The sequence below is a fragment of the Lissotriton helveticus genome, chromosome 1_1 (assembly GCF_964261635.1).
Source record: "Lissotriton helveticus chromosome 1_1, aLisHel1.1, whole genome shotgun sequence".
NCBI lineage: Eukaryota > Metazoa > Chordata > Amphibia > Caudata > Salamandridae > Lissotriton > Lissotriton helveticus.
Window position 1 is genome coordinate 1,901,608,804 of NC_136057.1, and position 25,720 is coordinate 1,901,634,523.

At 48.8% G+C, this 25,720-nt stretch overlaps 1 protein-coding gene across 3 annotated transcripts in view; it reads right to left on the reverse strand.

Annotated features, from left to right (window-relative positions):
- PRRC2C (proline rich coiled-coil 2C) overlaps positions 1-25,720 on the reverse strand; it is a 1,522,187-nt gene that overhangs the window by 983,943 nt on the left and 512,524 nt on the right. For all 3 annotated transcript variants that reach the window (XM_078642844.1, XM_078642853.1, XM_078642862.1), the window contains 2 exons: positions 9,919-10,109; positions 8,877-9,126 (listed from right to left, as the gene is read on the reverse strand). In XM_078642844.1, coding sequence (XP_078498970.1) covers positions 8,877-9,126; positions 9,919-10,109 — 441 coding nt within the window. The remainder of the gene's footprint in view (positions 1-8,876; positions 9,127-9,918; positions 10,110-25,720) is intronic.

Below are 25,720 nucleotides of genomic sequence, written 5' to 3' on the forward strand. Positions count from 1 at the left end.
AAGCATCTTTGAGGTCTAAGGTTGCTAGGAAGTCCCCTTGGCTTAGAAGGGGAAGTATCTGTTGCAGTGTCAGCATGTGGAAATGTTCTGACAGTATATACATGTTGAGGGCGTAGATCCAGAATGGGTCTGAGGGATCCGTCCTTTTTTGGGATGAGGAAGTACAGGGAATAGACCCCTGTTCCCTCCTCGTCCACTGGCACGAGTTCGATTGCTCCTTTTTGCAGCATTACTAGCACTTCCTGCTGCAATAAGTGCAAGTGCTCTGCCGACATAGGACGGTGCCTTGGGGGAATGTTGGGAGGAGTGGATGTTAATTCCAAACAATACCCGTACTGGATTAGTGTTCTCACCCACCTGTCCGTGGTGATGGACGACCAAACCGGCAGGAACTTCTGGAGTCTTCCCCCGACAGGTGTTGGATGGTCGGGGGGCAGTGACAGGGAGTCACTGTTTGTTTGCGGCAGAGGAACGGGAGTTGGTGTTCCCTCTGCCTCTGGCACTGTTACCTCGGTAACCCCCTCTACCTTGCTTGGGGTACGAGGATTGCGCACCACCTTTCGTGAATTGTGTTTGTTGTCCCATGTGTCCTCTGGTAACACTACGCGCACCTGAGCGACGAAAAGTGTTGACCCTGAACTGTTGTGATTGAAGTGCCCCCATGGACTTAGCAGTCTCGTTGTCCTTTTTAATCTTTTCAAGTGTGGTGTCTACATCTGGACCAAACAGTCTGTCAGGATTGACTGGCTGGTTGAGGATTGTAGTTTGGATGTCAGGCTTAAATCCAGATATACGAAGCCAGGCTTGGCGCCTTAGCATGACGCTAGTGTTAATTCCTCTAGCCGCTGTGTCCGCTACATCAAGTGCGCATTTTATGGCAGCGTTTGATATAAGCTTTCCCTCTTGTATGAGCATTTCTCCAGCTTCTTTATACTCATCAGGCAGATGTTGAAGGAGCTGTTCTAGGGTGTCGTAATGCGCCCTATCGTAACACGCTAACAGTGCCTGTGTGTTTGCGATACGCCATACATTAGCAGCCTGCGCAGCCACCCTCTTGCCAGATGCCTCAAGCACTTTCGACTCCTTGTCTGGGGGAGGAGCTTCACCAGTTGTTTGGGAGTTTGCCCTCTTGCGGGCATTTGCGACCACCAACGAATCCAGAGGCAACTGTCCCCGAATATAGGCAGGGTCCCCAGGCGCAGGCCTGTATTTTTTTTCAATACGTGGGTTTACCACTCTCGCTGTTGTAGGTTCTTTAAAGATCTCTGGCGCATGTTTAAGGACACCTTTCAACATAGGAAGTGTTTTGACTGTTCTTTCGGAGACAGAGAAAGTGTCAAACAGGAAATCCTCTTCCACTGGGTCAGCATGCATATCTACATTATGATTTGCAGCTGCCCTCTCAATTAAAGCATTGAAAGCTGCTGAATCCTCAGTTGGTGACGTACGTGGCCCAAAGCCTTGTGGGTCCTGCACCACCTGATGAATTCCCTGGTCCCCAGCGTCGTCATACGAGTCCTGATTCGCATCAGGGTCATTGCCAGTAGGGAAGTTGTACTGTTCATCTTGGTCATCATCCTCACCCCCTGATTGGTTGGGGGAAGGTGTTGGACTCCTCCTTGGGGGAGATTGCAGAGGTTCAACAAGGGCAGGAATGTCCTGTGTTTGCCTTTTCTTTTTCAGTGGAATTACAAATGACTCCAGTGGCTGGGAACTGATCTTTCTCTTATAAAGTGTCATTTTCCCTGTGTGGGCATTGATAAAATGCTCACAGTCGTCTTCAGATGCTGTTTGCCGAGGCAAAAGAGCACCGGACGTGGAATGTTCCGAAGTCCCCGAGGCCTTCGGCACCGTTTGGGGTGCAAACGCCTTTGGTGGCACCTTTGGCGGTAGTGTGTAGATAAATTTCGTCGCCTTTTTGGCCGGTGGCTCCATCGGTTTCGGATCCGATGGCGCAGTCGTTGTCGACGGCAGGGCTTTCTCCCGAATCCTTTTGAGCGAGTCGGAGACCTGTTTAGTAAATGAAGCCGAGGGCTTGACGACCGATGCTTCATGTTCGTCCGCTATGGAGGCCTTCGGCGTGGCAGAAGAAGGCACCGATGAATCCTCGACTCCAACGGTTCGCTGCCCTGCAGCTTTCTTAGGCGCCGACGCCGTCGATGCAGATCCGGTGTCTTTGTGCCGAGGAGTACTGGCTCCGGCTTTCGGATCTTGGCCTGTAGTAGACTTCGCTTCGACCGTCTGTTTGGAGGTTGACGCTCCAGCCGTCGAGACGTGATGGACTACCTTCTTCGAGGACGTGTCCTTGGCCACCGCATGTGGCGCCGATGACTCGACGGCCTTCTTCGGCTTCGTAATTTTGGACGGAACGTCAGCCATTTTAGACGTCGTCGAAGCCGTATGTTTCGGTTTCGTTTTTGACGTGTCTTCGGCCATCTTAGATGTCGTGGAGACCGTAGGTTTCGGTTTCGGTTTAGGCGTGACGTCGGCCATCTTAGATGGTGTCGACTGTACTGGTTGCGGTTTCAGTTTCGATACGCGCAACAACGGCTCCTCCGGTGTATCCGTGGCCGGGCCCGAAGGCGGGGCTGGGGATATCGGTGCAGGGTCGTGGGTAAGGCCGAGTGGCGATCCCGTGACCTGAGCCTGAGCCGAGTAAATTTCGGGGCATAGCTCATCCCCTGAGCTATCTTCCGCGGCCCCAAAGACTTCTTCGTCGTCCCCTACCTCATCGACTTATTTAAGGTCTTGGCTCTGTCCTTCGATGTATTCGTCTGGATCGGCCTCGACCTCCGTTGATGGTGGTGAAATTTGAAGATGATGGCTTCGGCCGTCTTCTGCAGGGTCGTCGAATATGTCGTCGGGTGCCAGTGCTGCGTGCAAGGCCTCGAGGCGCGCCGCGCGCCGATGCTTGAGAGTTTTCTTTGACCTGAATTTGGAGCAGGCCATGCAGTTGTCCTCGTCGTGATCCGGCGAGAGATATTTATTACAAACTGGATGCACGTCGATGTGTGGGTACTTGGACCCACACACGGGGCAGCGCTTGAACGGACTCCGTTCCATGATGATGTCGTCGATGTCTCGCTGCGAGTACAGGGCCTCGATGTCCGAAGAGTAGCAACTCCCCAGAAGTCCGACGCGAAGAGTCGGACGATGCTCGGGACCGTTCGCAACAATACCGACGCGAGTATCGAAGGCCTTTTGGCCTTAAGGAAGTAAACGTTCGATTCCGACAAGGAGGAGTCGAAATCACATCCGAACCCAATGGCGGAAAAAAACAATCTGGGGATGGAGCCGATGCCCATGCGCACTCTAGTCCAGGGGAGGAGCCACCTATCTCGTGATACTTCGAAGACTCTTCCAGGACAACAATGTGCAATCATCCGGACCCAACACTAGGCGGCGATCTATGCACTAGATATGAATTTAGCAGCCCACATGCCTCGAACAACAAATTATCACAGCAACCAGCATAAACAGATTATGTGGAAGGGCGTCGGGGGTAATGATTACATCCAATACTTCTGGTGGTAAATCAAATAGATTCAATCGCCACCGCTCAATCTCCATGCATGTAAGTGAAGATAGTATAGATTCGGGTGGACCTCGCCCTTTTGCGGAGAGGAGGTTCTCGTGAAGTGGCAGCCTACTCAGAGGACAGATGCTCATGCCCAGAAGTTCTGGGTACCACACTCTTGGACCAATTGGGAGCCACCAGGATGAATTGGGCCCAGACATTCAGAGCTCTGGGTTGAAGAGGCCGAGCAAGACAGGAAGATATACAGAAGTTCTATGTTACATTTTAGCCACAACAGGTCACTTTCTAGACTGCAAATTCGACATGGCATAAAGATCCATTCAGGGTTTCCCACACTGTTGGAAGACCATTTCAGCAACCTCAGGATGTGAAAGCCACCTGTGATCTGCCATACACCACTAGCTCAGTTCATCAGCACTAGCATTCAGGTAGCCTGGCAGATAGTTCTTGATCAGATATATCACCATGAGCTCCAACCACCCGCAGAGACTCAAAGCCTCTCACAGGACCCCCCACTTCACCCAAGCTTGTTGCAGTACCATGCGGCGGAGGTATAATTCATGAGAAGTGCCACCAACCTACCCTTGATGGGAAGGCAAGAAGGCTTATAAAGCCAGACTAATTGCCTGCAACTCCACCAGTTTGTTGTGGAGGCAGCACCTTGCTTCATATCACGGTCCTTTGATCTCTACTTTCTCTATGTGACCTCCCCTGCCAAGCAGTGCTGAATCTGTCACCACTACATGTTTGTGGCGGGGAAGGGAAATGGTGCCTCCTGTTGGACCAATTTTATTCGGGCTGCAACGACTGTAAATCTCGAGCAGTCTTCTCTGACATCAGATTGGCATCGGTCACATTGCCTTGATGGTGGGCCCATTACAAACTTTCAAGTTCCACTTCAGGGCGCACATGTCCTGGCATAGCTGACAAGGAATATGCCCAAGGCCAAGAATCTTCAGAGCTGCTCAGTGATCAAGCCTAAAAATTCAAGATAGCAGCAAGAGGGAAAGCCCTGAATGACACGGTGTCCAGTATCGCTGAAATAAATGGACAGGACACCTTTCAAAAGGAATCCGGAGGAAGGAGTAGTTTACCTGTAACTCCAGTTCTGTAGTAGGGGTATCTCTGTTAGTCATAATCTAGTGAATAGTCCCGCCCATGTGCGTGGATCTCGGAGCAATCAAAACTAATCTCTTAAGCTGTCTTCTTTGCAGTCCTGCATAGACACTTAAGAGAAAATCAAGACAAATAATGCAGCCTAACACTTCCAAGGCTACGAAGGCCACCACTTCATCTAAACAGTGAAAAGGATAGCCAACAATGTCAGCTTTTACACATTTTATCAAGTTTCCCTCATAGAGAAAACTCTCCTTCACCAAAATTCTTGAAATGATAGAGAGAAAGGGTTGGACAGACAAGCCCCCATAGGCTGCCATTATGTGTCTGGAAAAGGGATACTGTGCCATTAAGGAACTCTCCAGAGACCCTCGGTATCCCAGGATGCACGACCAAAGTCCTTTTACTTGCAGTTCTTTTTGAAGGTGTATAAAGCAAGGCCTGTAGCATACATTATAGTACCATTTTCTCCACCGGGAAGAAGTGCGGGCGCTTATAACTATAACAGAGATACCCCTACTACGGAACTGAAGTTACAGGTAAGAAACTACTTGTAGGAAGGTAGATCCCGGACTATGGTTGCCCCCAACTTTTTGCCTGGTGTTTTGCTGGTTTTCTGACTTAGTTGACCTGGGGCCCCGCTATTCAGGACCCCAGGCCTACGGCTCTCTCTGTAAAATGGATTCCATGTACCTTAGGTACATATCTAATTGGATACTGAGTCACCTTATCAGTCCCTGTACAGTGTACCTTAGGTACCCAGGGCATAGGTGTACCCAGGGCCTACCAGGGGCTGCAGCATGTATTATGCCACCCCTGGCTGGCCATCCAAATCTGACACAACTGGCTGCACGACAGCTGGGGCAAGGTGGTGTAATCACCCTTTGCTTTAGATATAGTATACCTATATCTAACCCAAAAATGGACACATGTATTCCTATCAGTCACTCCTATGGCAGGCCTTAACAATCCTGAAGGCAGAGTGCTTGGAATAATGTGAAATGGTGCTCTGGCATGAGCTGAGCCCGTTTGCAGCTTGCGGAACCAAGTCCTAATAGCTGTTCCATGATAACGCGGTTATATGCAAACTCTGGTATCGCTTTATCAAAACATGTCGAGTAAGGTGTCATACGAATTGGAATACTAACCCCTCGCCAATTCTGGCGACGGGGTTAGCATTCCACCCTTCTAGAGGGACACGACATGTATGTAACCTGTAACCCCGGTTAAAGTTAGACAGAGCCTTAGCTCCACAAGATGGATGCTGCCACCGAAACACAAGTCTGCCCTCCTGCTGCTGGGAGTCCTCCCAGCCCAGGAGGCAAGGACAAAGGGTTTCCTGCCAGGGGCGGTGCCAGCACCGTCCCAGACAGGATTTTGTGTATCCTAGGTAGGCAGGGCTTTAGAGGAAGGTGACTGCAAGTGGCACCCCGGTGCTCACTGTGCATAGGCCGGCTGGTACCAGTTCCAGGGGCACTCCAGCCCCTGATCTGGGGAAAGCCCGCCAAAGGAGAGGGGTGTAACCACCCCCCTCCTAGTCCCACCCATAGGGCAGGACTTAGTCACGTGCCAGCCCCTTTTTGCAGGATAAAGGTAGGAACTGGCCCCCTTCCAAATCAGATCAATCTTTGAATCCTGAACCGACCTTCTACACGAAGAACTCAAGACTCTTCCCAAGATTTCTCCCTTGTGACTAAGGAGTAGTCACCCTGCAGCATCAGGCACCAACCAAGCATCGCGGTTTGTTGCCAGTCTCTCCTCCGGATCAAGACTGCTCCAGCACGACGAGAACCGGCTTCCCTGGCACCTCTGACCTCAACCTACATCATCAGCCCAGCTGTGATCCGTGGGTGTGACGAGACCTCGAGGGACCGGCCATCTTCAGAACTGCACGACGCTTGTCCAGCACGACCACCGAGTGACCCTCGACTGAGTGCTTTGGGGTAAGAGAAGCCCCGACCCTGAGCAGCTCCAGCACCAAAGTTCAGCCCCCCTGCATCCACGAGATCTGCGTGGGGCCCTTCTGCTTTTTGCTGCTCACCGCGTTGTCCAGGTCACTTGCCCGTTGGCTAGTGACCCTCTGACGACGAACTCTAACGACAAACACCGCTGGTCTTGTTGCTCCAGACTGGCCCTTGCTTCCCTCCTTCAGAGAAGTACCCTGGACCCTCCTGGTCCACTCAAGACGCCATTTTAGGTCCACCGCGTGGGCCTTGCATTTGCCAAGACTTGTTGCCCAATCCTGGGTCCAGCGACGTCGACAGCAAGTACCTTCGTGGGACAGCTCGCACCTCCATCCTGGTCGCCGACAACGCCTCCTGGTCCGAGAGACTGCAGAGCCCAGCAGCGCCCACTCACCTGGCTGAGGTGACTTCGTCCGGTGCCATCCTGGTGCCCACCTAAATCACTGGCTAGTGATTCAGAACTTGGTCCCCTCTGCTTACAGGTTTCTTCTTCCCTGATCCAGGCTTGGATCACCACGAACTCCTTCACTGGCCGCCTGCCAGCAACTTCTTTCTTCAGGCTCCTGGATCTTCAACAAGGGTTTCCGACGCAACTTGAACCCTATGCAGCCGCAGCCCCTGGGCTAGGTAAACTGAGTACTCCGGTGCTCCAGCATAGTCCAACACCCTAAGTGTTCGGATCCACCCTTGTTTTCGACCCACCTAGTCGGGTTCGCCCGAGAACAGTAACTTTGTAAAGTGCTAGTATCCATAGACTTGTTCCCGCATTACGCGTGAGAGTTCCCACTCTGCACACGGCGTCCCTAGGCCTCCTGCTTCTAATCCAAGGGTTCAGCATTGTAGGCCTAGTGTTTCTACAGTCTAGAAAAGTATTACTTACCTGCTAGTAACTTCGCATTCCACTTCTTGTGTATATGGTTTTTCGTGCCCCTCGGGCATTTGTGTAAATTGTGCGACTTTCAGTAATTCTTTAAGAGTTTTGTTGTGTGCTTAGCTCCCTGTCTCATAAAGAGCCAGGGTAGTCCTGTTATAAATAAATACACTTTATTTTTGATAACAACTTGTGTGGTGTCCTTTCACTTGGTGTCAAGGGGTAATGTGATGGTAAAACAGCTGGCTTAACACGCCCTCTAGAGTCTTAGCCTTAGACTGCTCGTATCCATGCTACTAGGATAGCTGGTCTATCAGGTTGACTTACAACCAATCATCAATAAGGGTTGTCTGGACTGATACATAGTGATCACTAGAATAGTGAGCACTGCATATCAGGCCAACTTCTCACACTGGCCTCGTCGTGGTCCGGGGATAGGCATTTGTTGCACACCGGGTGCACATCGATGTGAGGGTATTTGGAGTTGCAGACGGGGCATCTCTTGAACGGGCTACGTTCCATCGTCGACGCTCGTCGGGGCCTAGCTGTCGTAAGGCAATACGGCCTTCGACTTCCTGTTCGAAGAACTGGATAAGTACTGGGCACCGAACGCGAGACAATACAGACGCCCCGAAGGCCTTTTGGCCTCGCGAAAAGTATTTAAAGTATATTCCGAACTCGAGTTGAGAAGGTACATCCGAACCCAATGGCGGAAAAAAAACAATCTGAAGATGGAGAGGATGCCCATGCGCACTGTAGTCCAGGGGAGGAGCCACCTTTCTCGTGATACTTCGAAGACTCTTCCAGGACAACAATGTGCAATCATCCGGACCCAACACTAGGCGGCGATCTATGCATAGATATAAATTCAGCAGCCCACATGCCTTGAACATTATCTTACTTGTAAGACAAAACGTCATTTACACCCACAGTCAGTTGGAAGGCACAGGGAGCTCAACGGTCAAAAGTGAGAAATGGGTTGATAAAACAAAGCCCCACATTTGAATCCCAGAAAGGCAGAGTCAGTATTCCAACTTTTACGCCAGTAAAAAGAGCACCACTGAAGTGACAGTTTAATGTTTTGATTATAGCACCCTGAAACAAAAGTATGAAATAAAGCGCTACATTAAAAAAGTTATTACTATTATTAGCTGTTCCGTTGCAAAGGCAATGGCCTTGCTAAAACTATTTTTAAAGACCTTATCACCAGGCCTTATATTCAAAGCATGCATACAAGGTGATGCATGCAAGTCTTCTACTAGTTGCAGAGGCACTTTAGCTAGCAAATCTGTACAAAACAATATACCTCGCTCCCTGGCTTAGTAATGTAGAATGTTCAGATGTCAGATGCACTGACATGGAGTTAAGTGCAGCAATGAATGTTTACCTGGATGCATTGGTGGCATATCCATTGCAGGCCTCCCTGACATCATTCGAGGGTCCATATATGGCTGCATCATAAGCCAACGAGGATCGAAACCAATGGAAGCCAAGTGCTGTGGATGGGGTGCCAAGGGTTGGTACAGGGGTCTGTGTTGTCGAGGGGGTACAGGACTACTCGCCGGCTGTGCTTGTGTTGGTTGAGAAAGGGCTCCTTGTTGCTGCTGCTGCTGCCATTGCTGCTGTTTCATCTGTTCCTAAATATCAACAAAGCTCCACAATCAATGGAATCAAATAAGAGCGGCAATTTGGCCTGAGGGCTAATTTATATAGAGTAAGAGTATGAAAAACCCCTGCACTGACTTGACTAGGACGACAATACATCTATATGGAAAGTGGTTTTAGGACATTAAAAAATCAGCCAGGAGCATTGCATAACCTGGGAAGCTTACGAATATAATTTTAATGCACACACTAATCGCATACAGGCAGAACCATTCTTATGAACTACTGTGACAGAAGAAGAGAGAAAACCGCTTTTAAACTCCATGGGATTAAAAGGGAAGACATAACCTGCACCACTGCTGTGATTACACTACAAGACCTGAGGGGATTGACAGTTCAAGACTTCAATAAGTGTCCTAAAGTTAGAAGAGGAGCGGTCAAGAGAATAAAGCTAAGCAGTATGTCCTGTAAAATCATCCAAAATACCCAAGCAGTGCATTATCACAAACACCAAAGGTTTTTTGTGGCGAAGGAAGGTAAAAGAATATTATGCCCCATTACAAATCCACAGACTAAACAACACAGTCTTCCAATGGTCGCACCACTACCAAACCACAAAGCTCATGACCAACACAATTGTATCTCCCTGAAGCATAACAGTTATTTCCCTTCCTTATCATCAACATGGGCTCAAGCCTCCTGCTAGAGCAAGAGGGTATGCTGTACTTCTAACAGTTAAAAGCATCTAATAGACTGTTCTCATCATATCACCACAGTATGAGGAAAGCTGACCAGTCATCAGAACTATTATCACCTCTACTTACCTGCTGTCTTTGGAATCTCGGTGGCAGGGACTTCTGAAATTGTTTAGAGTACCCGGAGGACACTGCTGGACGGGGCTGAGAACCAGGTTCTTGCTCATTATCAGGAATCATCAGAGGTGCAAGTGAAGACAAGGAGGAAGAATCCTTTTCACTACACTCACTGTCTTGTCTTTTAAAGATCTGATGTGTGCCTATAAGGAGAATAAACATTCAATATATCAGTAAATGGTATTGAGTGCCCTACAAAGCCTAATAACAGATTTTAAGTCAAGGTGCCATGACCAGAAGTGAAAAATGCTGTGTAAAAGATCAGAAAATGAAGTCATCATGGAGGGTACAACAAAGCTTCACGAGTTACACTACTTTAAATAACCATCAGTGTCTAGAATACCTGCCCTAGTTTAGAAGTTGGAGCTGGTCTTTAGCAAGGAAGGATTATGCTACTTACCCTGTAAGTATCTGTTCTTGGCATGTAATGCTGTAGATTCACATGCTTTGCATATGTCTGCCATCAAGTGTTGGGCTCAGATGATTACAAGTCGTTTTTGTTCCAGGATGTTTTCTTCGAGTAACAAGGCTGTGTGACTCCTCCTTTTGGTAATAAGGCGCATGGTCATCAACGCCATCTTCAGATTTTTTGCCGTGGGTAGGCGAGAATGTAAGAATGCTGTCTATGTAAGCATGGAGATGTCCATGATTTATTATGAAATAAAGTGTATGAACTGCAACCTACACAAGAATGTTTGGGTTGGAGGACTGGCCAAGAACAGCTGCTTACAGGGTAAGTAACAATCCGTTCGAGGCATGTGTGCTGTAGATACTCATGCTTTGCACATACTGTAAAGCAGTCCCTCACCTTAGGCAGTGGTTAACCTATGAGGGTTACAGTTGCCTGAAAAAGAGCTTCAAGTACTGCCCGACAAACCCTGGCCTGTTGGCATCCAAGTACATCCACACAATCTTATATAAAGGTGTGTGGAGTAGACCATGTTGCAGCTTTGCAAATGTCAGCAATGAGAATGGTTCTTAACCACATCAGTGCTAAGGCACTTCCTCCTCTGTGCTGCAGGACCTGGATTCCCATTGTTCATGACGAGCTCAGCTTGTCATGAGCACAGGAGCAGTGTACTGCATGACTAGCTGAGCTCGTCATGAGCCTGGAAGGGGTTAAAAAGCTATAGAAAATCAATTTTTTTTAGTGTAGTGTGCTTTTGGTTAAACAGGCAAAAGTCATTTAACTTTTGAATAGCATGTCTGGATGCATTTAACTATCCATCTTGAAATGCCTGATTTTAAAATGGCTTTTCCTAAACAAGAGGGTGCAAAGGCAAAACCCAATTGTTTAATTTTTCCAAATGATTTAGTCCTGTTGGTGTAATACATTAATGCCCCTTTTTACATCTAGAGTGTGTAATACCCTTTCTGCAACTGCAATGGATTGATTAATATGGAAATCGGAAATTACTTTTGGTAGGAATTTAGGGTTAGTTCTAAGCAATACCCTATGTATCTAAAAGAAAGGCTATTACAGAGTTAACGCCTGAATTTCACTAACTCTTTTAAGCGAAGTAATAGCGATTAAACAAGCATTGGAAATGCAATAGGGCTCGCATTGGGAAAGTTTGAGCCATTGGTCTTATAAATTATTCGGTTTTTATTTATGTGTTATTTTTTCAAATAGTTAAAATAATAGCTTTGTCATTTTCAATGCCAATAGTTATAACTTTCGCAAATGTGACACCTATAGCATTTGTAATGCAACAGGTTTTGTATTTACGTGACTTAGATGTTTTGATATTACAAATAACAATGCTTTTAATTTTTTTAAATAATTAATACTTAATTTATTTAATTTGTAATGGCAATAGCTTACATTTTTGTAAATTACTTTTGTGAAGATTATGTTCAGTGTTTTTTATTGTGACGAAAATCCAAGAACAGAAGTGAAATATTAACATCTTTTTGTGATTTGTAATAAAGCGTGAAAGCTTGAAAACAGCTTGAAACATTGAAAGAACATATTTGAACCAGTGATGCTGTGGTGGCGCTGAGTGAGGCTGGGGTGGCGCTGAGTGAGGCTGGGGTGGCGCTGAGTGAGGCTGGGGTGGCGCTGAGTGATGCTGGGGTTGGTGCTGAGTGATGCTGGGGTTGGTGCTGAGTGATGCTGGGGTTGGTGCTGAGTGATGCTGGGGTTGGTGCTGAGTGATGCTGGGGTTGGTGCTGAGTGATGCTGGGGTTGGTGCTGAGTGATGCTGGGGTTGGTGCTGAGTGATGCTGGGGTTGGTGCTGAGTGATGCTGGGGTTGGTGCTGAGTGATGCTGGGGTTGGTGCTGAGTGATGCTGGGGTTGGTGCTGAGTGATGCTGGGGTTGGTGCTGAGTGATGCTGGGGTTGGTGCTGAGTGATGCTGGGGTTGGTGCTGAGTGATGCTGGGGTTGGTGCTGAGTGATGCTGGGGTGGTGCTGAGTGATGCTGTGGTGATGCAGAGTGATGATGTGGTGATGCTGAGTGGTGCGGAGTGGCGCTGTGGTGGCGCTGAGTGGTGGTGCTGTGGTGGCGCTGAGTGGTGGCGCTGTGGTGGCGCTGAGTGGTGGTGCTGAGTGGTGGTGCTGAGTGGTGGTGCTGTGGTGGCGCTGAGTGGTGGTGCTGTGGTGGCGCTGAGTGGTGGTGCTGTGGTGGCGCTGAGTGGTGGTGCTGTGGTGGCGCTGAGTGGTGGTGCTGTGGTGGCGCTGAGTGGTGGTGCTGTGGTGGCGCTGAGTGGTGGTGCTGTGGTGGCGCTGAGTGGTGGTGCTGTGGTGGCGCTGAGTGGTGGTGCTGTGGTGGCGCTGAGTGGTGGTGCTGTGGTGGCGCTGAGTGGTGGTGCTGTGGTGGCGCTGAGTGGTGGTGCTGTGGTGGCGCTGAGTGGTGGTGCTGTGGTGGCGCTGAGTGGTGGTGCTGTGGTGGCGCTGAGTGGTGGTGCTGTGGTGGCGCTGAGTGGTGGTGCTGTGGTGGCGCTGAGTGGTGGTGCTGTGGTGGCGCTGAGTGGTGGTGCTGTGGTGGCGCTGAGTGGTGGTGCTGTGGTGGCGCTGAGTGGTGGTGCTGAGTGGTGGTGCTGTGGTGGCGCTGAGTGGTGGTGCTGTGGTGGCGCTGAGTGGTGGTGCTGTGGTGGCGCTGAGTGGTGGTGCTGAGTGGTGGTGCTGTGGTGGCGCTGAGTGATGCTGTGGTGGCGCTGAGTGATGCTGTGGTGGCGCTGAGTGATGCTGTGGTGGCGCTGAGTGATGCTGTGGTGGCGCTGAGTGATGCTGTGGTGGCGCTGAGTGATGCTGTGGTGGCGCTGAGTGATGCTGTGGTGGCGCTGAGTGATGCTGTGGTGGCGCTGAGTGATGCTGTGGTGGCGCTGAGTGATGCTGTGGTGGCGCTGAGTGATGCTGTGGTGGCGCTGAGTGATGCTGTGGTGGCGCTGAGTGATGCTGTGGTGGCGCTGAGTGATGCTGTGGTGGCGCTGAGTGATGCTGTGGTGGCGCTGAGTGATGCTGTGGTGGCGCTGAGTGATGCTGTGGTGGCGCTGAGTGATGCTGTGGTGGCGCTGAGTGATGCTGTGGTGGCGCTGAGTGATGCTGTGGTGGCGCTGAGTGATGCTGTGGTGGCGCTGAGTGATGCTGTGGTGGCGCTGAGTGATGCTGTGGTGGCGCTGAGTGATGCTGTGGTGGCGCTGAGTGATGCTGTGGTGGCGCTGAGTGATGCTGTGGTGGTGCCGAGTGATGCTGTGGTGGTGCTGAGTGGGAGATGGGGAGAGGGAGAAAAGGGAGAGGAGGGAGAGGGTAAAGAGAGGGAGAGAGGAGAGAGAGGGGAAGAGAGGGGAGAGAGGAGAGAGAGGAGAGAGAGGAGAGAGAAGAGAGAGAAGAGAGGAGAGGGAAGAGAGGGAAAGGGAGAGAGGGAGAGGGAAGTGAGGGAAAGGGAGAGAGGGAAAGGGAGAGGGAAAGGGAGAGAGGGAAAGGGAGAGAGGGAGGGTAAGAAGAGAGGGGAGGACGAGAGCGAAGGACGGAGGGGAGAGAGAGGGGAGGAGGAAGAGGAGAGCAGGCAGAGGGGGAGATGGGGAGAGGGAGAAAAAGGAGAGCAGGGGGAAGGTAAAGAGAGGGAGAGAGGAGAGAGAGGGGGAGAGAGAGGGTGAGAGAGGAGAGAGTGAGAGGGAAGTGAGGGAAAGGGAGAGAGGTAGACGGAGAGGGGGAGAGAGAGTGTGAGAGAGTGAGGGGAGGGAGAGAGAGGGAGGACGAGAGGGAAGGAGGGAGAGGCACATTCCCACTAGAGAGGCCTAGGTCACTGAGCACGTGCATGACCCGGAAGTGAATCAGCGTTGGAACAGCCAATGAAACTCCTCTGCAGCGGACGTCATGCTGACCTGTGACTCACTCATTAGATTCAAGAGCAGTAAACATTGGCTTGGACACTGTTCAACCCGGTCACCCGGAGTCAAATCAGAGCATTAACGAGGCGCTGTAAAACATGTTTAATGTGGACATTAGAGCTTGTGCTGGGAACACACGTGCACAAGGTGGACCTATTGCTATCATTCACACCAGGCAGGGTTTGCTGTCACTAAGCACATTATGTTGCTAACTGACGACATTAACGAGACAGATGACGTGGTGGTGGAAAAACGATCACAGTCAGACCAGCAAGGACACTAAGTGGCTCTACAGCAAACGCAAAGAAAGACAGGGCGAAAACCCATTCTCTGCTGGCAAATCGCGCGGGTGCACAAGTAGGCCAAGTTGGAGCTAATTTGGAAACCGCAGTTGGCACAGTAAAGGCAGAAAGCCTTGGGAAGGGCGAGTCATGCACAGGACATAAAATTCAAACGTGATGTGATGTGAGAGGGGATTTCTATAGCGCACTATCACTCCGGGGAGCATCTTGGCGCTTTGACTTGTGTACTCAGAGATGGTAAGAGTTGCTATTCACACGATGCCGTTAAGATCCTAGACCAGTGTTTTACAGGTTGTGTCTGCCAGGCTGTAAATCCACGTTTTAAGGGATTTTCTAAATTTACTTTCACAAGTGATTGCACGAATTTGATAAGGCAATTTATTCCATGCTTTGGCCCCTCTGACTGCTAGAGTTTTTCCTCCTCTCGTAGCAAGTCTGAACTTTGGAACGACCATCAAATTAGCTGTTGACGATCTAAGTTCTCGAGTGGGGTGATAGCGATTGAAATTTTTGGACAGATATTGTGGGCCTTGTTTATGGAAGGCTCTAAAAGTAATTATTAGGACCCTAAACAGGATCCGCTTTTGGATGGGGAGCCAGTGAAGCATATCCAGTGCTGCGGAGGCTGAAGTTTTTCGGGGCAATTTAAGTACTAGTCTTGCTGCAGCATGTTGGACCATTTGCAGCCTATGCAGGGATGCTTTATTTGCCCCTGCATACAGACTATTGCAATAATCCAGCCTGGATGTAATTAGTGCCACTGCTACAGTTTGTCTGGCTGATAAGGGGAGAAGGTTGAAAAATTTCCTGAGGCCCTTTATTATATTGAAGCATGACCCTGCTACTTCTCTTGCCTGTTGTTTAAAGGATAGTGTCTCATCAAATTTAATTCCCAGGTTTCGCACAGCCGTGATGGTACTAGGCGGGGCCTCTGCCTCTATCGGCCAACAGGTCTCGGGAGAAAACAGATTGTTTTGACCAAAAGGTAAAATTTCAGTTTTTGCAGTATTGCATCTCAAGTGATTATTATTCATCCAATCAAAAGTTGCCTTCAGACAATCCCTCAGAGAAGAAAACAAGTTACTTACCTGTAACTTTAGTTCTCCAGTATTGGAATCTTTCATAGATTCACATGCCTGAATCATTCCCCGTCGTCGAGACGGGAGTCTCCGGTATATAAAAAAGCAGTGCTTAGTAGTATAGCAAACTGAAAAGAGGCCTTGGCCCATTTCCCTTTTGCAACCCATAGCCTTTGTTATGTAAAAAAGGCCCAAACTTTTCTCTGAACCAATCAGAGCTCCTCACCCTCTAGAACACTCCTGAGAGAACCTTCTGCCCCTCAGATTTTTCGCGCACTTGTGCGTATAACACACTTCTTTTGCTAAATCCGAGGTGAGCCTCTCAGGGGAGGAGGGTGGGTGCATGTGAATCTATGAAAGATTCCAATACTGGAGAACTAAAGTTACAGGTAAGTAACTTGTTTTCTTACTCCAGTATTGGAACTTTCGTAGATTCACATGCCTGAATCAGAATAGCGAGCAGTGAAAAAACAAAGCACATTTTCCTGATACATTACATAATCAGGCAATACCATTAGAAAATGAAGCATAATCTCATATAATATATACATCCTTATATAAAATGTGACTTTGTAAACAAGAGAACTTATGGATGGAGGGATGCAAGAAAGGCTCACCCTTACTGGATGATGTTCCGCAGTACCGCCTCTCCCACCGCCGCATCCGATTCTGCGGCTGCCTCCAAGCAGTAGTGCCTGGTGAAGGTGTGCGTAGATGCCCAGGTTGCTGCTCTGCAGATATCCTGGATTGGCACTCCTCCAAACAGAGCAGTGGATGTGGCCACCGCCCTCGTGGAATGGGCACGGACTCGTGCATTTAAAGGCTTACCAGCAGCTTGAGGACAGTAGACAATCGCACTGGAAATCCATCTGGCAATTCCCCTCTTTGACAGCGGGAAACCTTTCCTGGGTGCACTGAAGGCGACGAATAACTGGGAAGACTTGTGAAACGCCTTAGTTTCTTTCAAGTAAAATTTCATACATCTCTGAACGTCCAGCGAGTGTAATACTCTTTCTGCCGCTGTTGATGGATGAGGAAAGAAACGCTTCAGCACCAATGGTTCGTTCAAATGAAAATCAGTTGGCACCTTTGGAATGAACTTCGGGTTTGTCCTGAGAATCATCTTATCTTCTTGAAATTGCAAGAAAGGCTCCTGAATCGTGAGCGCTTGTAGTTCATCTACTCTTCTCGCTGAAGTCAATGCAATGAGAAGAGCCACTTTCCAGGACAAGAACTTCAGGTCTGCCCTGTGTATCGGTTCAAATGGTGGCTTCATCAATTGAGAGAGTACAATATTCAGATTCCATAAAGGTGGTGGAGGCTTTACTGGTGGAAAAACTCTGAATATCCCTTTCATGAATTGTTTGATAATCCTTGAGGACCATAAAGATGGGCCTGACGATGATCTCCTGTATCGGGATAACGCAGCCAAATGCACCTTGATGGAGGCGTGTGCTAATCCTGACTTTCCTAACAGCAGAATGTAAGGTATAATTTGATGAGGTGCAGCAGTAAGAGGGTGAACATCATGTCTCTTACACCACAGACAAAACCTCTTCCATTTCATTCTGTAGGTTTTGTTGGTACTCTCCGCTCTGGCCTTGGACAGGATCTCCCGACATTCATGTAAGATGTTCTGATGGCTAAACTCAGTGTTCAGGAGAAAGGATTTCGGGTCCGGAAGGCGCACCTGCCCCTTGGACATTGTCAGAAGCGATGGAATCAGGGGCAACCTAATTGGACGGTCCTCCGACAGTAGCAGCAGTTCCGTGAACCAGTGTTGTCTGGGCCACCACGGGGCTACTAGGATCAGCCTGCACGGCTCTTTCTTGATCTTCACCAGTACGCGGGGGAGAAGAGGAATTGGAGGAAAACCGTAGGCAAAGATGCCGGACCATGCCATGGAAAACGCATTCCCCCAAGATCTCCTCTGGGGAAGCCAGCTTGCGAAGTACTGGCATTTTCTGTTTTCCCTTGTGGCAAAGAGGTCCACCATCGGTGTTCCCCATCTCCGAAAGATGCTGTCCAGGATCTCCTGGTCTAGCTCCCATTCGTGGCAGGACGATTTTAGCCTGCCGAGTATCCGCTTTGACGTTCTGATCTCCCGGGAGGTGATCTGCGGTCAATGATATTCCCTGCTAAATAGCCAATTCTCATATCTCCTGGGCTTCCTGAGACAGGGAGAGAGATCTTGTTCCCCCTTGCTTGTTCACATAATGCAGTGGTTCCCAAACTTTTTTAACCTGTGGCTCCCTTGAACTAATTGGCAGTTGGCCGTGGCTCCCCACCATTTTTTTACCGGTGGGGGGATGTAAGCAAGACCTCAGGAATACTTCCTATTGGCTTCCTTAAATTAATCGGGATGCAGTGACGGTATTAGGGATAAAAAGGATAGCAGCTGCTAGCTAGCCATTCACAAACTACCAGCAGACCATTAGTCATTCTCAGAGGTGTTGTAAGCACATCAACTAGTACCCGAATAGCATCACATCGCAAAATTTTGGTACACTGCACAGATGATTTTTCACCTTTTCTTTAAATTAAAGGTGACGAGTAGCATATTGGCAAGACCTGGGGTGCACATCTACAGCACTTTTTCCATTTCGAAAGTAAACACAAAAAATATTTTTTATAAATGCACATTAGGGAGGGCGAGATACAGGATGTACTTAAATATTGCAGTGGTTCACGTATTTGTTGGGTTGACTTGACATGGTGGCCCACCCAGAGCCCACTCTCCCACCTCATGCCATTGGCATTTCACCTTTTATTATGGAGTTTGAGCACTGGAATGAAGGAGGGATCATTTTAATTCTCCACAGCACACAGATTAATAATCTGTACTTCAAACATGCATTTTGTGGTCATAGCAATCCTTTTTGTTTTTCTATGCTCAATGCAGCAAGTTTCTTTTTTTATGTTTTATTATGGATTTTAATTTTACCTGCTGGACCATGCCAAAGACTGATAAATATTGGCAGAGCCCACTGGTCTAATTATTTTCAAACTTTTACACTTGAAAGGCGAGTCTGGCTGCTAGTTGTAACAAATATATGCAGTAGCCGAGAGCATTGGTGGATCTACAGATGTAGGGGTATGATCACTGACTCATTGTCAGTGAAATTGCTCTCCATCCCAGCTCCCCCATTAAGTGAGGCCTTTCCCCACCCAAGCCCCTGCACTTTTGAGTGTTGGATTTTGAGGCCCTCTCCCACCTGCAGGTTTCACCTGCGCCTCATCCCTGGTGGTCCAGTGGACCTCTGTCTCCATTCTCTTTCTCCGTTTTTCACTCCTTTTTCACTCATTTTTTCCTCACTTCTATCTCCCCCTTCACTCTCCTTCTGGGGCTTTCCTCCACTCTTTCTTGCACTTTTTCTGTTTCCCCCTTATTTCAAGCTCCCCCTTCACTCTCCTATGTCTTCCCTCCGTTTTTTACCCTCATCTCAATCTCCCCCTTTCACTCTCCTGTGTCCTCTGTGTCTTTCCTCCACTCTTTCTTGCACTTTCTGTCGTTTCCCCCTCATTGACCTTCATTGACCTAAAAAGTGGCAATGGATTGAGTCAGCACTTTGACCTAATACATGGGTGCCACCTTGTGCCAGTCACATTATTGCTTTATAAAATGCTTTCACACCTTCCGTAATAATTCTTTTTGTACCCATTTTGTTTGTTGCACCATTCACAATGCTAATTATCTGATAACAATCTTTACAGCCTGATTCAGAATTGGTTGAGCAATAACTATCATCTGTTTGTTTTTTACGGAAGAACAAAATGAATGAAAAAAATAGCCTTGCTTTTCTTTGTAGGACATTTCCACATCAATATTAGTTTGTAAACAGATTAAAATGTAGCAATGCTTCTGTTTAGTAACTTTTCACTTACAGGGCCAAGGGCATGTTCAAAAATCTACACCTCTACTTTATTATGAGATCTTTGAAACTCAAATATATGTTTCAGCATGCCATCTGGAGAACGTGTGCTTAAATACAAATGTAAACTTTGTATTATTGTCGAACTTGTGGCGGGTGCTAGCTAGTTAAAAACAACTGACTTGGCTGTTGCTAAAATGTATTGCAATAACAAAATGCTTGTCAATCAGCACATACATAATGCTAACATTTTAAATCATTCGTGAGACAGCTCGGCTTAAAGTTGTCTACAATTAAATAGTGTGGCACGTGACAGCGGTTTCATAACAATGCCATATTCCTTTCAGTGTTTCCTGTGGCTGCATTTTGTATTTCGCCTCGTAGCACAGTCACCTGAAATTTCTGCAAGTCAGATGGTATGATTTATTGGTTTTCATTTCACCGTTATAGGTTATTTGCCATCCGGATTATTTTCGCATAGCTATGCTTAACGCCTGATATTCTTCAGATCATTCAAACGGTATCCATGTATAAAGACCTGATAATCATTTTTAATTTCTTTTAGCCACCCTCTGCTAGCAAAAACATGTTGACTCTGAAGTCATAAATCTTTGCAGTGTGTGTAGCTTGCCAACCTCTCCATGTTAGTTACATTTTTCCCCATGTAGGAAAAGAAAGAAAATTGGGCTTGGTTTGTTAGAAATGAAGCATGTGCGCAGCGTTTGTCTGTTTATTCATGCAGGAGTGTGCGTGTGATCGTGTGTTTGTTTTAATCGCGCAACTCTGGTGTTCTGGCACTGCACTTCTGACATCGCTGCACAGGGGGCCTAACGAGGCCAGGTGCTAACTTTCCCACATAGTGCGGCGGCACCCCTGGCTACTGATAACGGCGCACCAGGGCACCGCGGCGCACAGTTTGGGAACCACAGACATAATGCATCGCCGTGGTGTTGTCTGTTCTTACCAACACCGGCGCACCTTTTATCCTTGGCAGAAAGGCCAGTAATGCCAAGCGGATCGCCCTGAGCTCCAGCAGATTTATATGCAATTGCTGCTCCTCTGCCTTCCAACGGCCGCTGACCTGAAGGTCCTGAAGGAAAGCTCCGCATCCTTCTAACGACGCATCCGTCGTTACCACTAGCCTTAGCAAGGTACCAGTGTAATACAAGAGGACATTGTGCCCAGCAAGGATTTGTACCTGCGGACTGAAAGAGACTTTCTTTTTCCCAAGTCTTGGAAGAGGGACACAATTCTCAGTTGTCTTTCCTCGGAGGGAAATGCTTTGTTGCATTCCGTGTCCAATATTGCCCCAGAAATGTGATCACTCTTGCTGGGTGGAGGTTTGACTTTCCCTCGTTTAGAGTCAATCCTAAATCGGTGAATAAGTCTATGCAAGCTTGCGTCGGCGCTCTGGCCTGTGTATTTGATGGTGCTTTGACTAACCAGTCGTCGAGGTAAGGAAATATTTGATGTCTTTGCTTCCTCAACACAGCCGCCACTGGAACCAAGCATTTCGTGAAAACTCTTGGCGCTGACTTCAAGCCGAATGGCAGTACCCTGAATTGGTAATGTCTTCCGGCTACCCAGAACCGAAGGTACTGCCTGTGTGCAGGATGTATCGGCACATGGAAATACGCGTCTTGTAGGTCCAATGTGGTCATATGATCTCCTGGGTTTAATAACTGAAGGATGTCCTGTAGGGATACCATCCTGAAAGATTGCTTCTTGAGATAGGTGTTTAAGGATCTGAGATCCAGAATGGGACGCCACTGGAGCTTGTTTTTGTTGAAAAAACCGGGAGTAAAACCCCTTGTTTTCCTGGGATTTCGGTACCGGTTCTATTGCTCCCTTTCGGAGCATTGTCCGAATCTCCTGCCGGAGTTGATGCAGATGATTGGCTCTCTGGTGCATCATTGGTGTACAAGGGGGCGTCTGAAGAAATTCTAGGGTGTGACCGAATTGAACTATTTGGAGGACCCATAGGTCCGTTGTTATTTTCCGCCAATTGTGAAGATAGTGAGCAATCTTTCCACCCAGGGGAGCATCTGACAGAGCCGGAAGATGGAGGTTGTCATTGCCATCGGGTGTTGCCCTTTCCTTGGCCACCACGTCCTCTTGGAGTTGATTTTGTGTATCCTCCTGACTGACGCTGGTTATATTGCTGACGTTACGGCTGCGATTGTGAGAAGTTGGCCTGATATATGATGTTCACTAGTTCTAGTGACCACCTTGTATCAGTCCAAACAACCCTTATGGTGATTGGTTGTAAGTCAACCATATAGACCAGCTATCCTAATGGTAGCATGGACAAAGCAGTCTTAGGCTAAACTCTTTTGGCATGTGAAGCCAGCTGTTTTACCACAATTTAACCCCTTGAATGCCAGATGAAAGGACACCACACAGGTGGTTATGAAAATAAACAGTATATTTATTAACAAACACCTCTGAACTCTTTATGAGATCAGAGGACTAAGCACATGACAATCTCTTGGAAAAATACGACAAGTTACACAAAATTACAATGGTGCCCTAGGGGCACGGCAAACCATATACTAAGTAAATGGAATGTGAGAGTCGATAGTAGAAATGGAGCTGTCCAGAGGCTGCAGGACCGCTGGGACTACGCTATCCTAACCTTAGGTAAGTAATAGGTGGCCCACGGGACGCGGGTGCAGAGTGTGAACTCACACGCGGGATGCGTAACAACGTCTATGGACAGTACAGTTCAAAGAAAAGGTAAGTACGGACAATCCCGACTAGTTAGGACTAAAACGACTGTGGAACTGGACACTAGGAGAGTCAAGCTACCCTTGAGCACCGAAATGCTCTCGTTACCTCACCCACGGGCCGCGGGTGCATAGGTGCGAAGTCGTGTCGGGTTTCTGCGTTGAAGTCAATGGAGCCTGAAAGAAAAGATGCTGCAGGCGACCATGAGGAAGATGTCCGGTGCGATCCAAGGGTGGATCGGTGAAGAAGAGGACCTGAAAGTAGAGGGGACAATGTTCACAGTCACCAGCCAGTGACTGGAGTGGAACCAGGAAGGAACCAGATGTCGTCATCGCGATCAGGTGAAGAGTGGACGCTTGACTCTGCAGCCACGTGGACCAGGAGGTGTCTTCGATGACCAGGATGGAGGCACGAGCTGTCCCACGCAGGCTCTCGCTGTCGGCGGTGTTTGTTCCGGAATCGGCGTCAACAGGCCTTGGCAAAGGCAACCCACGCGGTGAATTGAAAAAGCGTCTGGTGCGGACTAGGAGAGTCCGGGGTGCCCCTCTTTTGGAAGGGAGCAAGGGCCAGTCTGGAGCAACCAGACCAGCAGCAAAGACTCAAAGGTTCGTCGTCTAGGAGGCCACTAGCCAGCCGGCAAGTGACCAGACAACGCGTCGAGCAGCAAACAAGCAGAAGGGCCCCACGCAGATCCCATGGATGCTGGAGGGCTGATCTTCCGTGCAGGGGCAGCTCGGGGCTGGGGCTTCTCAGTCCCCAAAGCACTTGGTCGAGTTTACCTCGGGAGTCGTGCTGAAAGCGAAGTGCAGGTTCGTCCAAGATGGCCGGTCCCACGTGTCTCGTCGCACCCACAGATGTAGGTTGAGGTCGGAGAGGTCTGGGAATCCGGGTCTCGTCGGGCTCTGAAGTCTGGACCCTCAAGGGAAGACGACAAAGTGAAGCCGCTGGACGCTTGATGGTGCCTGCAGTTGCAGGGTGGACACTCCTTGCCCACAAGGGAGATTTCTTCAGTCTTCTGTGGAGCAGAACGTCAAAGTCCAGAGTTTCTTCTTGTAGAGTAGTTCAGGATTAATCCAATTTGGAATGGGACCAGCTCCTACCTTTATCCTGCTAAAGGGGCCTGCACTACTGACTAGGTCCCTCCCCTGGGTGGGACCAGGATGGGGGGTGGTTACACCCCCTATCCTTTGTCTGGTTTTCGCACCAGAGCTGGGGCAGGGATGCCCCAGCAACTGGTTTGAACCGGTGTATACACAGGGCACCTTGTGTGCCCCAGGCATGTCTCATTCCTTTCAGGCCGATCCTACCCTATACACAAAATCCTGTCTGGGGTGGTGCTAGCACCTCCCAAGGCAGGAAACCCTTTGTCCAAGCCGCCCTCGCTGGAAGGACTCCCAGCAGCAGGAGGTCAGACTTGTGTCTGTGGTGGCAGCATCCATTTTGTGATGCCAAGGCTCGAGTTAACTTTAACCGGGGTTCACAGTTACATACATGTCGTGTTCCTCTAGAAGGGTGGAATGCTACCCCCATCGCCAGAATTGGCGAGGGGGTAATATTCCAATTCGTATGACACCTTACTCGACATGTTTTGATAATGTTATACCAGAGTTAGCATTCAACCGCGAGGTCGATAATGCACTTAAGAGTATATGGTATAGCGTTATCGTGGAACAGCTATTAGGACTTGGTTCCGCAAGCTGCAGACGGGCTCAGCTCATGCCAGAGCACCATCTCACACAATTCCAAGCACTCTGCCTTCAGGATTGTTAAGGCCTGCCATAGGAGTAACTGATAGGAGGATATGTGTCCATTTTAGGGTTAGACATAGATATACTATATCTACAGCAAAGGGTGATTACACCACCTTGCCCCAGCTGTCGTGCAGCCAGTTGTGTCAGTTTTAGATTGCCAGCCAGGGGTGGCATAATACATGCTTCAGCCCCTGGTAGGCCCTGGGTACACCTATGCCCTGGATACCTAAGGTACACTGTACAGGGACTGATCAGGTGGCCCAGTACCAATTGGTAAATGCACCTAAAGTACATGGTTGTCAATTTAGAGAGAGAATAGCAAGGCTGTAGGTCTGATTAGGAGGCCCACAGCCAGGGAAAGTCATAAACCAGTGAAGCAAAAAGCAAAAATCTGGGGTGACCATAGGATTGCAGACCCCACTCTCCTACAGCGATGAGGACTGATAAGAAGACTAATATCTCCCTTGTTGGTATCCTCCTCTATACGAGGATTGTCCTCTCCCCCTGAAGCCACGAAAAGGGGTTTTCCTGTACTGCAGTGTTCCCAGAGCCTTTGCCGTGTCAGTATCCTTCTCGAAACTTTCCAGCGTATCATCTATATGTTTTCCAAATAATTCTTCTCCATTGAAAGGGAGGTCTAAAATGTTGTTTTGCACCTCCGGCCTAAATGCCGTTGCCCGTAGCCAACCTTGCCTGCGCAGGACGGCAGCTCCTCCCAAGGATCTAAATGCCGTGGTTGCTATATCCATAGCGCAGTCTATGACTTCAGCCGAAGTCCTCTCTCCTTTCATGAGAATTTTCTTCGCCTCCTGCTTCTCTGGATCTGGCACCAGGTTAACGTACGGAGACAGGTCATACCACATCTGCCTGTCATACCTTCCCAATATAGCGAGGGCATTAGTGGCTCTCACAAGCAGAGCAGACATTAATGAAAAACGTTTCCCTGCGTTATCCAACCTTCTGCCGTCCTTGTATGGAGGTGTTGCAATCGGAGCAGATGGGTTCCTGGATTTCTGTTGTGCCGCCTGCGTGATCACAGAATCCGGTTTGGGATGACCCACAAGGCAAGATGGAGCATCGACCGGTGCTTTATACTTTTTATCCAGTCTGACCAGAACCGGTGTTACCGTCGCTGGCGTCTCCATGACCTTCAATCCTTCCTTCCAGATATGAGACACTATAGGCAGAGATCGTACAGATCTCCTATACGAGTCTTTAAAGTCATATAGAAAACACTCCGTTTTCTCCTCTGTCATGGTCAGTGTAAACCTCTAAGTGGCTCTCTCCATCAAATTATGAAATCCACCAATGTCCTCCGGTGGCGAGTCCACTGGTCTCTGCGGAGGAGTTGAAGGTGATTGGGCGACAGTCATGCCATTTCGCATTTGTGTCCGCAATCTCACCCTCCTCTTGATCCTCATCCGAGGTATCGTGGTGTGTTGTCAGTGGTGGGGACCTAACAGTAGGTTCCGGCACAATCTCTCTCCTACGAATCGGAGTTCCTGGAACCGATCGTGGACGTGGAGTAGCCTCTATGGCCTGTTGAGCGACTGGAGTCGCTGGGTATCTTTTCCTATAATCCTCCAACATTCCCTGGAGATCCTTCAACAAAGAGGATGGCACACTTGTCATCTCCTCTCGTTGCTGTTGGCGATATCGGTGTTGTTCCTGGGGTTGCACTTGATAAC